At 32.9% G+C, this 15,914-nt stretch overlaps 1 protein-coding gene across 2 annotated transcripts; it reads right to left on the bottom strand.

The window, feature by feature from the left end:
* Positions 1–2,608: 2,608 nt before the first annotated feature.
* LOC132751299 (proteasome activator complex subunit 3-like) lies at positions 2,609–12,045 on the bottom strand. 2 transcript variants are annotated; one of them, XM_060741461.1, is made up of 11 exons: positions 11,900–12,045; positions 11,247–11,288; positions 9,999–10,031; positions 9,330–9,392; positions 8,779–8,868; positions 7,952–7,991; positions 6,683–6,795; positions 6,051–6,119; positions 5,239–5,361; positions 4,185–4,271; positions 2,609–3,695 (listed from the first exon to the last, which is right to left on the bottom strand). In XM_060741461.1, the coding sequence occupies exons 1-11, from the start codon at positions 11,951–11,953 to the stop codon at positions 3,615–3,617; spliced, it is 795 nt and encodes a 264-aa protein (XP_060597444.1). In that variant the 5' UTR covers positions 11,954–12,045; the 3' UTR covers positions 2,609–3,614. The 2 variants fall into 2 exon arrangements, with proteins under 2 accessions (XP_060597444.1, XP_060597445.1); XM_060741462.1 differs by lacking the exon at positions 11,247–11,288 and having other exon boundaries at positions 11,900–12,043.
* Between the last annotated feature and the right edge of the window lie 3,869 nt (positions 12,046–15,914).

The following is a 15,914-nucleotide window of genomic DNA, read 5'->3' as shown; positions in this document are numbered from 1 at the left end:
CCACTTCACTGCACAAAATGGCCGCCAAAGCTAAAAATAGAAAAATCTTGTCCGGCCTTCACAGGTCAAACTACTGGTAGGATTTCAACCAAACTTTACAGGAGTGATCAGAACCATCCATAGTTTTGCACATCCCTGGCATGTTCCATATTACTGCACAAAAGGGCCATCAGAGCTAAAAATAGAAGAAAAAAATCTTATCCGGCCTTTCCAGGTCAAACTACTGGTGGGATTTCAACCAAACTTTACAGGAGTGATCAGTACCATCCTTAGTTGTGCAGAATACTGGCACATTCCGCTTCATTGCACAAAGTGGTCATCAGAGCTATAAATAGAAAATTCTTGTCCGACTTTCACAGGTCAAGATTTCAATGAAACTTCACATGAGTGACCGTACATAGTTTATGGAGACATGTTTTTGTGACAAAAAACCCTTCTAGTTTCAACCAAAGTTTGACATGTACTAATGTGGACTTAATCCAGTGAAAGGTAACAGAGTTACTGCCCCTTAAAGTGATTGTATATTTTTTTACCAAATAGAGGTTAAATGTGCATTATCTCCAATGCTGAATACATAGATCTTTGGCATGTAGCATTGCTATTCGTATTAAGGAACATTAAGAGATGCAGTGTTAGACCACAAGTATCTCAAATAGAAAGGCCTTATGAAAATTGTTTGTATATAAGATATTTAGTAAAACAAAAAAATGAAATAGTATACTTTTCCACGGTGATACTAATTACCTACGTGAAGGTAGTCATCGTGTGGCTATTTATTGGTTAAGTTAACTGTTGTTTATAGGACAATTAATAGTTAGGACACCTAGGACCCAGTTATCTGACGTATCTAAAAGTGCATGTTTAGGTTTCCTAAAAAAGAATATTGATATCAATGGGAAAATAATAAAAAAAATCTTTATGCACCATACAGTGACAAGGTCATGCAGTATGTATGTAACCTCTTTCTTGTCTGACCAATAACTTTAGATGGAATAAGCCATGGTTATATGTAACTTTTTTCCATCCTTTTATTCCTTTATCAAGTTGAATAACATTTCACATAATAGGACAATGAATCTGAGATTATTTGATTTCTATCACAGGAGGCCATACATATAGGGGTTCTCGACAAGATGACATAATACTTGAATGACGTTTTGAAGTGTGAGCATCCTCATGTAAATGCAAAGGTAAAAGAGGACAAGAATATAATTATGTTAATTAGCTCATCATTGTCTGTAATATTTTGAGCCACACTTACTTTTATTAACAGGTAAGTATGAATCTAGATTTGTAGTCCTCGGCTTTTCCAATTAGGACACAGTAATATAGGCTGTTTCTCTCTTGTTTTAGACGGTTTTGGAATATTTGGTGGTCATTGATCCTCGCCTTTGTCTTTTAGAGATGTTAACCGGGGGGTACTTCTGGTCCAAATATGGTACATGTCACACCCCTACCTCCAAGCTTACAGTTACTCGGAGAAACATAATACATTTGACTACGTTGTTCATGAACAATTTTTAACTCGACTATTCACAGAATACTTGAGCTAATGCAGTCAGCCATTTGTCGGCGTCCCTTTGGTTAAGTTTTTATGTGTAAGCTGGTATCTCCATAACTACCGAAGGGAATGGATTGAAACTTCACACACTTGTTCTCTGTGATTATCTAACATGATTGGCACAAGTCCCATAACTCTGATTTGCTCTTTTGCATAATTAAGCCCCATTTTTAACTTGTTAAGTTTTTGCATGTAAGCTGGTATCTTCATAACTACTCAAGGGTTTGTGCCTTTTTTTGTAAAAATTTTACGTATTTATAATAATAAAGCAGTGATTTACTCGATAAAACATCTTAATAGTAAGCCTTTGTTCCTTTTTGGTGCAATTTTATGTATTCATATAGTCAAGCATTTTTATACTCAATGAAACACCCTTTTGATAACTTTTCGAATTGTTGAGCATTGCTGTCCTCCCGACAGCTCGTTTTAATCAAAATGGCTTAGGTATATGGCATATGAGTAGCATTTTTGAAACTAACAGTAAACTATGGAATGAAATATTACAATTTTTACACATAATGAACCTTTTAATCATATCCAAGCTTCTGCGTATTTGTAACAGCATGCTACATCACTTTTAAATCTTTTTCTGATACATTGTTTTGCCAAGCATATTGCTGTGCAGTTGTTTTTGTTAAGAACAAAATGAAAATCATCTTAATATTTTCGACAAATGTCTATTTAAACCATGACATATTGTCTAAAATATTAAGATGATATAACTTTTGTAGGCCTGCTGCCATCTAAGGATCATACCTGTAGAATTTGGTCAGAATCCACCTGGATGTTTATAAGCTGTTGGTTATGAGATGTTGTTAAAGAAATTTTGAATAATGAGGAATGGTTGCTGGCAATGACACATTGCTCTCACAAAAGCTCACCTTTGGGCACAAAATGCTCAGGCGGGCTAAAAACCGCGTAAAAAAGCCATTCAGACACTGTCTGATGACATTATGATTTTGACATCTCTCCATTTAATTAAAATCTGAACTGGGTCATCCTTACATGTTTCATCACTCAGGGTTATAAAAAAAGAACAAAACCATGTGAATGAAAATGATTTATGTGAAATTTAAACATAAATGTTGTCTTATTTACAATGAATGAGTAGTAAAATCAAATAACTTTTAAGGTAAACATTCTAAGAGGTCTTGTGTTTAATATTCAGATCAGTACTTGTGTTAAAGTAGTCAGATCAATACCTGTGTAAGGTCTTAGAATTACAAACAAAATAAAAACTGAAATATAAGCACTATTATTCATTGACTCAAACTTAGCACCAATAAGCCATTGTTACTTGTTTTTGAAGAAATGCATTAAGTGCAAGTGACACTGCTTTAACGTTTTAATAGTACAGTAAAATAAAGTTGACAATTCTTATATAGCTTTACAAATAAATGCTACAAATTCTGATGTTATAAACCTATAACCTGATCACACTGTTGAATCATTTGATTATATTAATCAACACCGAGCCACCACCTAGCAGGAGCCATGATCGACTATTTCTTATTCCAAAGGCAATCTTCTCAGAAGAAAAATATTGTAGTGAAGATTTTCAATGAAAAGTACCTTACCTAAATCTAATATAAATTTCATACTAGACTTGACAGTTAAGGTCATTTCACATATCTGTAATTTTTCTTAACAAAGGTCATATATTTAAGTTATTCAAAAGGCTCAGTTAGTCACAAACATTGGTTTGTCAAAGCATTCATCAAATCTGTACATAAATAAAGATAAATTTAAAAATTTGACACTATATGTCAAGGTTGAATAAAGGTCAAGGTCAAGTTAAATCAAAAAGTATGAATACAATTCAATCTTAAAGTACAAATTTATAGACAATAACAGTAAAAAATCAATGAAAATGCAATAATTTGACCTAAAATTTAAGGACATCAGAACATTTAACCACACCATGACTGTAGACATAGCTCGTTTTTTTTCCTTTGAAAAAGGTCAAGCTAAAAATAGAATATATCATGTGTTGACAGAAACATTCATGTAATCAGGTTATAGTAAACTAAGAGAAGTATCTTGAATCTCTTCTCTAATACAGGGCCTCTGCATTCGCATTTCTTGGCTTTAATATCTTCTCAAAATTCTTCATGATCAAGTCGTGTAAACTGGCCTGAAACAATACAACAATATGACGATATAAAAATTGTTCCATAAGAAGTTAAATCGTATGTGCAATATTAAAACAGAAACAAGTAGATTTAACATTGTCAACATTTTTGCTACAGATTAAGAAAGTGATATAAATTTATCTTTAACTTATTGGTAACACACAAGGCACGTGCCTCGGCATAGGAACAAAGTAAATTGAAGTTGCTAGCAGAAACTAAAGATATATCCTCTTCATTGTAGTTTCTGAGGATATGACATGTTTACTTTAACTTTACATGTCTTATGTTAAGTAAGTGACACCCAAGACAAGCTACTTATGACCGTATGACAGACTCGGATTACATTTATGAGACATTCATTTATATAATCATAAAGATTATAATAACCCATATATCTAAATCATTAAATCTTTAAGTACTTCATTCATAATGTTGTATGTAAGAATGCATTACTGTAGTACTGTAAAACTTGATATTAGTAAATTACTTACGTAGTGGTTGCGTAATTCTGCACTGGTTAGTCTCAAACTGAAATATTCCTTCTCATCAAGTTCTCTCACTGACTGTCTATAGTCATCCTGTATTATAATATTTGATTAATCTACTGTCTCAATTACACAGTCAATGAATTTAAGATTTTGAATTTACTGGCCAAAATTCAGTTTTGAATTTATTCTACTATATATTTAACTAAATTTTCTTATAATTTTCACTGGCCCGAACTAATTTTCATTGTCCATGGGCCACCGGGCCAGTGCTAAATTCAATGACTGTTATACACATGATAGAATAAGATAAGGCAACTATCAAATATATTTTCATTCTTAACATCTTAACAAGTCTTCATGGAACCAAGAACTCACTGTACACTAAATTTTAACCCATAACTTGCTGAATTTCTTAAATGGACTTGTCCTGCCTCCATTTTTGGAACTATTGAATGGATAATTCATTTAATAAATCACTTTAAAATAATATCTAGATAAAAGAATTTTGTACAGCCAACAGTATAAAGATGGCCATACTACAGCTTTTTTTAAAACATGTATCAAATTACTTGTGGTGAACTTCTAAACTCACACAATCTGACAGCAACATAAATTACATGTTCAATTTTTGTCACTATGGTACAATTCAATAAGTAATAGAAAGAGCACCGAAACACGAGGCTATCTGATTTGTACGAGGGGGCGTAGCCCCCGAGTATTAATCAGATTGTCGAGTGTTTTGGTGTTCTTTCTCTTTTGTATCATAGTCAAACATAAAAGCACGTTCCCTGTTGTCACAATATGAAACCCCGGCAAAAATGAACCAATGAACGAACATCTGAATATGACATTTCTGTCGCTTTCCCTTTCTCTGCCGTCACAATATGTAAACCCCAGCAAAAATGAGCCAATCAATGGGCATGCTCTGGAGTGCGGGTAACTAATACCCGCACTCCAGTTAACGCACTGTGCATGTATATGTATACGATTTAACTCTGACACGTTTTCAACAGAAAGCTTCCCAAACTATGATACAATATGATGATAAAGTACATACCAAATGTGGGTATTTGGCAACCTTTGATACAAGTTTGCCTCTTGAGATGAAATATCGAGAAATCTGGTCGAGGTACGTAGCAGCTTCACTCTCCACCTGTCGTGCTTCACCTAATGTCTCCTCCTAAAGTGATAAAAATTTAAATTTAGTACATGTTTATTATACAATGTATATGAAAGCAATAACCAGAGTTTCTAAACATTGAATTCAAGATCAAAACGCATTAACAAGGGCAATTCCTTGGCTCTTCTGAAACAAAAAGTACATAAAAGAATTAACTTAAAATATTGCATAACCTTAGAACTTTATTCGCAAAAAATGTTTCTGTTATCATATTCTGATAGCATGCGACATTTAAATAAATTGTATTATGTAGTGTTCATTTTGGTAAATGTCTATATGTCTTTAAAGAAAATATGACTAGAATCGATCATCAATGAACACTAAATAGAGGATATCAAATGAGTGTAAGTCGAATGCTGAATTTAATCTATAAATTCAGTTAATGAACCTGCACGAATATAGTATTATATTCATCACATACCCAAATTAAAGACTGTTTAAGTGAAAAAGAATCCTTCTTTCATCCATGTGCCTACAGTGCAAGCGAACATTTAGTCTTTACACTATGTTTGTATAACCTAAATGACATCACATCAAAATATATGCACTGCCATGCAATACCTTTTTGTACAGAGTTACAAAAGCAGCACAAGCATTAATTGATGCCAGAAAATCGGCACCAGACTATACACACTGTTCTAATAGCTTATCTTGTTCTTGTTAGCTTGAGATTAGAATAGTTTAATTACCTGTATAGAGACTCCAAAATTATTGCCATCTTCTATTTTTGGTATTAAAAATGATATCCACATTTTTATCTGAAATATAAGTCATGAAACACATTATAAACACATCATTTTTTCCCATAAGGCCTCTGGCTTAACATATACAAAATTTAGCATTTCAATTTGAATCTTTAGTTGATTTTGTGTATTCAAATATTTAAAACTTCCACTAAAACATAGGCACAGGCACTTTAACTGCAAGTAATAAATGGAGGCATGAAACACGTTTTGCATTTTTAATTTTGGCATGGTTATAAACACTGTCACCAAGTTTGTGTAAATTTACGGTTTTTGTAAGTTTCTCAATTATATGTCCCAAAAGTCAAGTACGATGTCTCTTTCAAGTTTCCCAAATTTAGAATAAATCATTCTCAAGTTATTGATTGGACAATGACTTTACAGTATCACTATGACCTTAACCTTTGACCTAATGGCCACAAAACCGAAAGGCCACATCTACTGGCCATGGGCAATGTCCCTACAAAGTAACAAATCAAATAATTATCATATATTATGTTATAGTATGGTAAAGTATTATAAGTACATGCAGCATATTGTGTTATAGTATGGTGAAGTATTATAGGTATTATACTTACAGTGTTAGAGTGATCTATCAAATCTCTTATGTAGGGTTTTAACTGTTCTGAAATGTCACACAACTTTTTGTTTATTGGACATGGTCCATTTGGTAATGCTAAAACTTCTGTTCCTATAAAATAAATACACATTTTTTTTTATTAAAGTGAAGTGGTGCATAATGTTAGATATGTAATCCCATAAATAATTTTGTGGATACATGATCTGATATGACATATTTATATATAGCAGATAATCAAATGTTCTAGAACAAAATATTATTATTTACCGTATTTATGTTCATGCTGCATCACTTAGAACTATCTGAGCATTTTGTACAAGAAATATTTTGTAAGAACATCTAAATGATATATTGGATGTTTGCCCAGATATAACTGGAATATGGAGTCATATTTTTGTTTGCTATATTCTTTTAATGCTATGGCTTCTTCTTTCTAATGTAAATGAATGAAGTCTATTGTTCTCTTTTGTTTAAAGTTGGATGGTGTACCATTCAGTTAAAGCAGCCAAGATGGACAAGGCCACGACTACCAGTATAAGCTTTCTGTTATGGGAGCTTAACAAGAGCACTGCATGCCATGTTAACGCTTGTCTATTAAAAATTCCAAGTTAAAAAAGGTCATAACTAAAAAAATTATTGCTTTCAGAATTATGCCTCTTGTATTACAGCTGTACCTTGTCATGATAAGCAAGTATTCCATGTTTCATGTAACTTATAAAATGTTTGAATAATGGGCTACATTAAAGTTTTTGCATGACAACAACGACAATGACGACAACACCAACGATGCCACAGCGATCATTAAAGCTTGACCATTTTTCGAAACAGAAAAGATAACAAGAACTGTCGGTGGAGAGTAACGCTCGACTATTCGAATAGTTGTCACAAGGGTGTTTCATCATGTATGATAATGCTTACCTATATGAATACATAAAATTTTCCGAAAAGGTACAAAGGCTTGTTATTAAGATGTTTTATCAAGTAAATCACTGCTATATTATTATGAATGCATAAAATTGTCCCAAAAAAGGCACAAACCCATCAATAGTTATGAAGATACCAGCATACAAGCAAAAACTTAACCAAAGGGACGCCAATGCCGACAAATAGGTGACTGCATTAGCTTGATTATTCTGCGAAGAGTCGAGCTAAAAATTACTTTAAATAGACCAATTTGCACCATAACTATCCATTGCATAAATTTTAAAAGCAACTGGTTCATATTACTCAACAAGTTAAATCACACACTAACAGTCTTAATGATTACCTTGTACTGAATGGTCATGTTTTCTCTTTTTGGTTGCTGGCTGAAAAATTAATGAGGATATTGTATTATCTAATAATTTATAATCAATAAAGTTCATATGTTTTGTTATGTTTTATGAACTAAATATATAATATACACAGTAGGAAATTAAAAATGAGGGCAGTGATGGCCCTAGGTCGCTCACCTTAGATACATTACTAAAACAGGTCATGCAAAAGTCAGTTATTAATCACAATATGTTGTCACTTTTGATCCAAGTTTTTATTTTTAAGTCTATTTTTAGCTCTTGTAACCTACTTATACATAAGACTGGAACCATTTTTATAACTTTTGTAAAGTGCCTCCTAAAGATCAAGTTTTGTCAAAATCCAACAAGTGGTTTGGATATCTTGTTTAAAATCACAAACGTTTTGCTCTTGTTAAAAAATATTATCAATGAAAATTTTTGTTTAAACATTGTATGATTAAAGAAAATTTTAAATGTTACAAAATGATAAATAATGGTAAACACATATGTCTCTGGCCCTAATTGTTGTCAGTAAAGATTTACACATTCACTCAGTAAAGAAAAACTGTTAACACAATTATATAAGTTGATAATGTCATGACCTATTGAACACATTAATTTGATTTTATTACATGAAGTTACAGCTCTAATCCACTTACTTGCAAGAATAATGAAATGTTTGTTTGGTTTTTACACTGCTTTTAACACAGTTAAGTCAAATCCCTTTAGCGACTGGTTCATCTAACCAGCTTTCCTAGATAACTAACCATTATTTACAAATTACTTTGCAAGAAAAACAATTGACATATAAACTTTTTACCTCATCATTTCCATTGTCAAGATGAATTGCCTCTGGTACAGGTATATTCAAGTCACTGTGAACTTCTGACAACTTTGATAGGCTCAAACTCTGCAAATATTTGAACGAAAATTCATGATTATTGTAAATAAGAGTGCCAATGGCCCTGGCCATCTTATCATTATCAAACCTTTTTGTTTGATATTAATTAATGTAAATGATAGACCCTTAAAATTAATGTGCAAACGTCAACATGCAAAACTAGTTTAATAAGTTGTTTATTTTAAAGATGGGTTTTAAATCGCACTGACACAGTTTACTTGTAGGTCAAATGGCGACTTTCCAGCTTTTCTGGTGGAGTAAAAACTCACATGCCCTTCCTTGCATTAATTCAGGCATAAATGGGCATTCGAGTAGAATCATCGACGCTCTGTAAGCTAGCTGGATAACTTCCTCACATGAAAGAATCATAGCGGTGAGGGGCAAGTGATTTAAAGTCAACTACCTTGACCACTTCCCCACAGAAGCCCCATCACTTGTTTTAAATGGAACATTTATAGTGAAGTACATACCTTGTGTATTTCTTCTAACTCTATGATCTTCTGTGGAAACACTGTTTTTACTAAATGTTCTCCCTGAAAAAAATAATAAAGCTATCAATTAAGGTGATTCATAACCCCAACCAAACTACTTCAACTACTTTCCATCTAAAACTACTATTAACTATAACTCTGAATAATCATGTGTGAAAAGTCAAATTTGAACTTGACCTTTATTTTATTTTGCCTTGTTAAAGAGTAATAAACCAGTAAATTATTACAAGTCAATGCCTTGTTAAAGAGTAATAACCAGTAAATTATTACAAGTCAATGCCTTGTTAAAGAGTAATAAACCAGTAAATTATTACAATTCAACACATTGTTAAAGAGTAATAAACCAGTAAAATTATTACAATTCAATGCCTTCTTAAAGAGTAATAAACCAGTAAAACTATTACAATCCATAATACCATTGTCTTGTTAAAGAGTAATAAACCAGTAACTATGTTTTTTTTGTAAAATAAGAGCACCACAAAGGCGTGGCAATACAAGCCTTAATGAAAATGACTTTAAATACATGTATTAGAAAACAATCTTTAAATTTAGAGGGGAGACCCATTCAAGAAACTTGTTTGAAACATGTTTTATATCAATTATCCTTATGATACTAAGTAAGAAAATGCTTAACAAAATTATGCTCACCTCTGACTTGAAAGTGTCTTTGAATTCTTGTACCTGAAATGTAAAAAGCATAAACATCTACATTAGAAATTATCAACAAATTCAACTGATTTTCAGTTATCAAGTAAAACTAGAATGAACACTGAATGTTATGAATAACCCTGAAAACAGTGTTTATTCCTAAAACTGGAGCCAATTAGTACGAACAAGGGCAAAAGCTATTTCTCATTACCAAATGCAAAAACATAAATAGAGGCTTTTATTGCTTCAGGCAGTATGATAATGATGTTTATAATGATTTATAAGTTTAAGGGATGTTTTTTGCTAAGTTTCTATAATTTATTACAATTTAAGAATTGGTTTATAATGATAGTAAAGTTCTTCTAATACTTTAATTTATAATTACTGCCCAATAGCCCTAACTGTAAATACAAAATTACAACTAAATTGTAATCACTTAGTTGCAAGTTCGAATCATAGAAAATCTGTTTTTTAAAGATTTATTTTAAAATTATTGCTTTTTGTAACTTATATGCAGCAGAAGTGGTAAAGAAGATTGTAAAATGTCTCGTTTCTGATTTTTAAATACATAATGCATCATTATTTGGAATTATATGAAATTGTTCATTCGTTTCAAAAATCATGTAAATTTTACAAATTTAGTAATATAAAATGAACAAAAAACATAGTGGTCAAGTTTTGCAAAATGTAATAAAGAAAAAAGACAAAAAATAGTGAAAAACAAGAACATTATCCTAGATAAACACAAATGGGCCTGATCCTGACTCTAGTCATCAAGAATACATTGATTGACAATAATAAAATATTTTTAATATTAACATTTACATTGATAACTAATATCTCAGAAAATGGACCTTAACAAAAATGTGATTTGCACAAAAAAAATAATTTCAGGATTATTAGCCTTTGAAATGGCATTCCCTTATGACATGTACACTAAGTATGAAGAGAATTCTTAATAGCATTCATAGTTTCTGGGAAAACGGACGGCAACAGAAAGGTTAACCGACGCCGACACCAATACTGTGACAAGCAAAGAAGGAACATGACAATTTCTTCACTTTTTTTCTTTGAAAAGTGAAGCTCAAAATAATGTCCAATGATAATGCTTGTGGGCGGCAACTGCAACAACACCATGACTTTAGCAATAGCTCAAAATTTTTTGTTTGAAAAAGTAAAGCTAACGATAAATAATAACTAGTAACATTGAACAAGTAATGAATACAATATTTATAAACAAAAATATACCACAATATCATCATCAACATATTCATCATGATCACTCTTTTTCTACAACAAAAGAAAACAAAAACAAACAGTGGACTGGAACTTTTGCCGACTGCGATTCATACCATTCACTCATACTATTGGCGCAGGAAGAAATTTTGTAACTGTTTAGGACTGAACATCTAAGTTTCTTCACAAAAAGTGGACGGACCCTATGTCCAAATCAATTTGTAAATGGAAATTGACAAGTTTGTTCCATTGTTTTTACATTAAAGAATGAAGCAGCACTTTTTTTCTAGTTTTAATTTTTGTTTATTGAGGTTCACATCCAACCCATATGTACACGATTCCAGGTCAGCCAGTGGACATTGGTTAGCAGAAAAAAAACGATTGTCGCATGTAAACAATAATGGAAAAATTGACATGGTTAACGGATCTTTCCTACAATAGATACATCGGGCTTTCCAATACATCTACATTATGCTCATTTCCCAAAACTTTACGATCCTTACCTTTGTAGTGTGAATTTAACAGATTTCATGTAATATACCGCCGGTCCCTATACCGCGGAAAAATTATGACTATGAGACTCCGATTGTGCCGTCCCCCACCAACTATTAAAATTTCTATACACTTTATACACACAATTTACGTAGATTTTTTAAATTCATTACCTTTTGTGACACCACATCTTTGGCACTGCCATGCTTTTTAGAATCTTTAGTCATGATTTTCGCTATTTTTATTTTGCCGTGTGTGCCTTTTGTTTTTTTTTCCCGTTTATGTTAAATGTTTTCTTGTTACTCGTTCTTTGCGCGTGGAACCAGTAGCATTCTCCGCATGCAAGAGTTCTAAACCAAGGGAGATAACATGCAAAGTAGGGTTTAATTACCCCAATATACCACAAGACTACCACAAAACACCACAAGACTACACAAAGACTACTTGCTCCATTTATCACAATATGAAACTGCCACGAAACCATTCATTATTACGAATTAAAAATAATCCTACCGCGTGACATTTGATGGAGGATTTAATCCACTCAATTTTTGCCTATAACACTAGCAGTATTTAGAGATAGATAGGTCTATGTAAAATGAGTAACAAATGTATTTATTTGACTATTTCAGATCTGTCTAAATGTATTTTCTACATAATGACATTATTATAATTATGATCTGACAACCAGAATCAACTTGAAAAAAATATGTACAGTTTACTTTTATATCTATGAGTTTACTTAGTCTAGGTGGATTACACACGATCTATTGTTATTGATTTGTTAAAAAGTATATAGTAAAAGATATATCTGTGGTCACATGGACAAGGTCATTTTTATATGGTCGCACCCAACAGGTATAGTTGTTGATGGTCAAAACTCAGACAACTAACCTGTCCTCCCTGGTGTTCCCCAAGGCTCGGTCCTGGGACCTTGCCTTTTCTTACCTTACATAAATGTCCTCCCTGATAGTGTTAAGGGCAAGGTTAAACTATTTGCAGACGATACAATAGTATATCTAACAATCAAATCAACCAAGATGCACATACCCTCAAAAAGATCTCAACAGTCTTGAAAACAGGGAATCTGATTGGTCCATGGACTTAAACCCAATTAAATGTGAAGTCCTTAGTATCAGCCGCAAGAAATTCCCTTATAATTTACATGGTCAACAACTAAAATCCTCTAAGGCTGCAAAATATTTAGGTGTAACAATTAGTAAAGACCTATCTTGGACCAATCATATAAATAACAGCAAAAGCAAATAATTCACTCAAATTTATAAAAAGAAAAGTCAACACTTCAAACAAAAAGGTTAAAGAAACTGCCTACAAAACCTATGTCAGGCCCCAGTAAGAATACTGTTCCACGGGTTGGCATCCTTGGCAAAAATATCTGGTTTACAAAATAGAACAAGTTCAAAGGTCAGCTGCCAGATATGTATACAGCGACTACAATAACACCAGTAGTGTATCTAAAATGTTAAGTGAACTTAATTGGCAAACCCTAGAACAGAGGCTCAACATCAGCTCTGTTACCCTACTCTACAAAATCCAACACAATCTTGTGAGGGTTGACCATCACCATCAAACACCCACTAGAAACCGGAACTACCTAATACCATACTCAAATGACACAATACCAATCCTATTCATTTCCCCTAGAAGTATTCGTCTATGAAATGGCCTACCCGTGTCCTTACAAGCTAGTCCCAGTTTAGACCTCTTTACAAGCAGCTGCATCCTTTTTACCAGTAAAACTGTTCTAAGTCAGTTTTGCTATTAACTTTTTATCTCAGTCTTGTAATTCTCTTTTAACTTGCTTTTATCTTACACCTATAAATTTGCACTTTTAAAACACATTTGTTTTAACAGCTATTCCCAGACAACGGTGCCTGCTTAGTGTAATCGTTAGTACATGTATAATGTAGATGTAGATATGCTTAATGAGGGCCCACCCGTCCGTTAAGGCACAAAACAGAAACTGTTAGGGTCACTCACATATCAGTTTTAGTTGGGACATCGGCAGCTAACTCATACTATGTATACAAACTAAACCTTAAACTTTACACAGAGCTGTAGAGAATATGCGAACTTGCCGTCTTACACGTTGCCGTGGATCTTATAATAATTACTAATTGCCTTCACTTTTGCAAGGAACTGATAATTTCTGTACATGCCAGAGCAGAGGTATAGTGCGAATCACAGACACTGTGTTTTGAAACAAAATCATATTTCAAATCGTCAAAATAATTAGGCTAGACATTGAAATATTACTTGTTTTTCAAAACAGCTTATGTTAAGTTTAATGCTTTAATGGTACAGGCCCGTCGTCACGATTTTGTGATTGGTGCGACCAACTTTGTTGGTTTGAACCAGAATCTAGGGGGGTACGGGGGCATGCTCCCCCGGAAATTTTTTTATTCTAGGATGCTCTCAGGGGCGTTTTCCCGTATATTTGGCACAGTTTACAGCCTGCCGCTAGTGCATGTTATAGTAATATATGTCAACGATTTTTTACAATTTTAAGTGCGCCGTAAGTTTTAAGGGTGAAATTTAAGGTTCGCATAACGGACGGACAGGTGTACATAAAAATGAATACAGTACATGTAATTGATATTTGGCAAATGAAACATAAACAATAACTGATGTTATAATTATTTAGATGCATTTTTATCTGATAATCATAAATAAACAAATACAAGAAATATTACAGTACGTGGATTATTGTTTAATAAATCACACAATGGTATAGGCTTAAATATCAATTGATGACATGATGGAAGAATAGTACATTACGAGTCACTAATAACCACTTTCTGTTTAGCAGTAACTTGTATTTTGTTCACAATAATCTTACACAACACAGAGTTTCATTTTATGTAAATTTTCCAAAAACAAATCGCCATCGTTCTCTGGTGGTAATGAACTCATCGGCAATAACACGTTAGTTAAGTGAATCTGTCCTGTACTTATGAATATGTAACACCATTAGATTGTTCAAACGTACTTGAGACATTGTCGATCTCAGGTATGTCTTTCTTCTTCTGAGCGCCAAGAATGTCCTTTCACTTGTAGCATTAGTAGCAGGCATTTCTAACAAAATCTTAAACAACACAACGACCTCAGAGAACAGTGCTCGTTTTAGCACTGACTGTTCTGACACAAATTTCAAAACGTCAGGTAGAGTAACAGTACTATTTTCTGATTTGTCAAAATGTGAACGTAGCAGGTAAGGCCTTAGCTGCACCTCTAAGATGTCTCGGTTAATGTCGTTACTATAGGAATTTCAAACAAAACCAAGTTCTCTAGTGTACTCGGTCTTCAAAGGTTGTGCGACCTTAGTATGTAAATCCTCCACGTTCTGAAATACGGGATGACCGGTTGGTCAAATCTCTCTTTAACACTGGCCATGGCAAGATCGATTGGAGGCCATAACACGGTTGCCGGTTTTGTTATATCATAATATATATAACATTGATGAAAAAATGTACTCACAAATGTTCGTTTTGGAAACGAAAATGATATTGGTTGATTTGGTTCCGATGGAATTGTGTCACACATAATGATAGTTTGCTATCTTAAGCTATTCATATTAAGATACTTGTATGTGAACTGAAGCAAATTTTTGAGAATTGTGATGTTATATTTTAAATAAACATATATATATATATATATATATATATATATATATATATATATATATATATATATATATATATATATATATATATATATATATATATATATATATATATATATATATATATATATATATATATATATATATATATATATACTGTGAACTGTCCGAAGCCACGTCGATGTCAATTAATGCCAATTAAGATAACTTAACACTTGACTTCGTAGGACTCCTACATATACCTGGTCAATTAACAGTGTCCAGTTGTTTCTGCACGTCAAGTTTGTATATTACCGCGCATTGCATAAGGGGCCAGTCAAGTGTCAAATTGCTTATCAGCGATGCGTGTTTTTTGTTTGTTTTTTTTTTACTCATTTTTGGCCAAAATATTGGTCCGGCCAAGGCCGGACCGGCCGGACCATCGACGACGGCCTTGTGGTATATATGATAAGTACATGTGCTGGGATTGACAAATATACATTTTATTTGGACTTTAAAGGTGTTTTGAGGTCCAGACCCTAAGTGTCTGTGGTGCGAATAACCGT

The sequence above is a fragment of the Ruditapes philippinarum genome, unplaced genomic scaffold (genome assembly GCF_026571515.1).
Source record: "Ruditapes philippinarum isolate M1 unplaced genomic scaffold, ASM2657151v2 ctg1018_1_1_1_1, whole genome shotgun sequence".
NCBI lineage: Eukaryota > Metazoa > Mollusca > Bivalvia > Venerida > Veneridae > Ruditapes > Ruditapes philippinarum.
This window is presented reverse-complemented; position numbering and strand designations above follow the sequence as displayed.

What these genes read in the sequence shown, in the direction of transcription:
- LOC132751299 (XM_060741461.1), bottom strand. Translation starts at nt 11,953, where the DNA reads ATGACTAAAGATTCTAAAAAGCATGGCAGTGCCAAAGATGTGGTGTCA. An exon ending in ATGTTGATGATGATATTGTG is followed by an intron (nt 10,032 to 11,246) that starts GTATATTTTTGT and finishes TTTACATTTCAG; the next exon opens with GTACAAGAATTCAAAGACAC. An exon ending in CAGAATTACGCAACCACTAC is followed by an intron (nt 3,696 to 4,184) that starts GTAAGTAATTTA and finishes GTATTGTTTCAG; the next exon opens with GCCAGTTTACACGACTTGAT.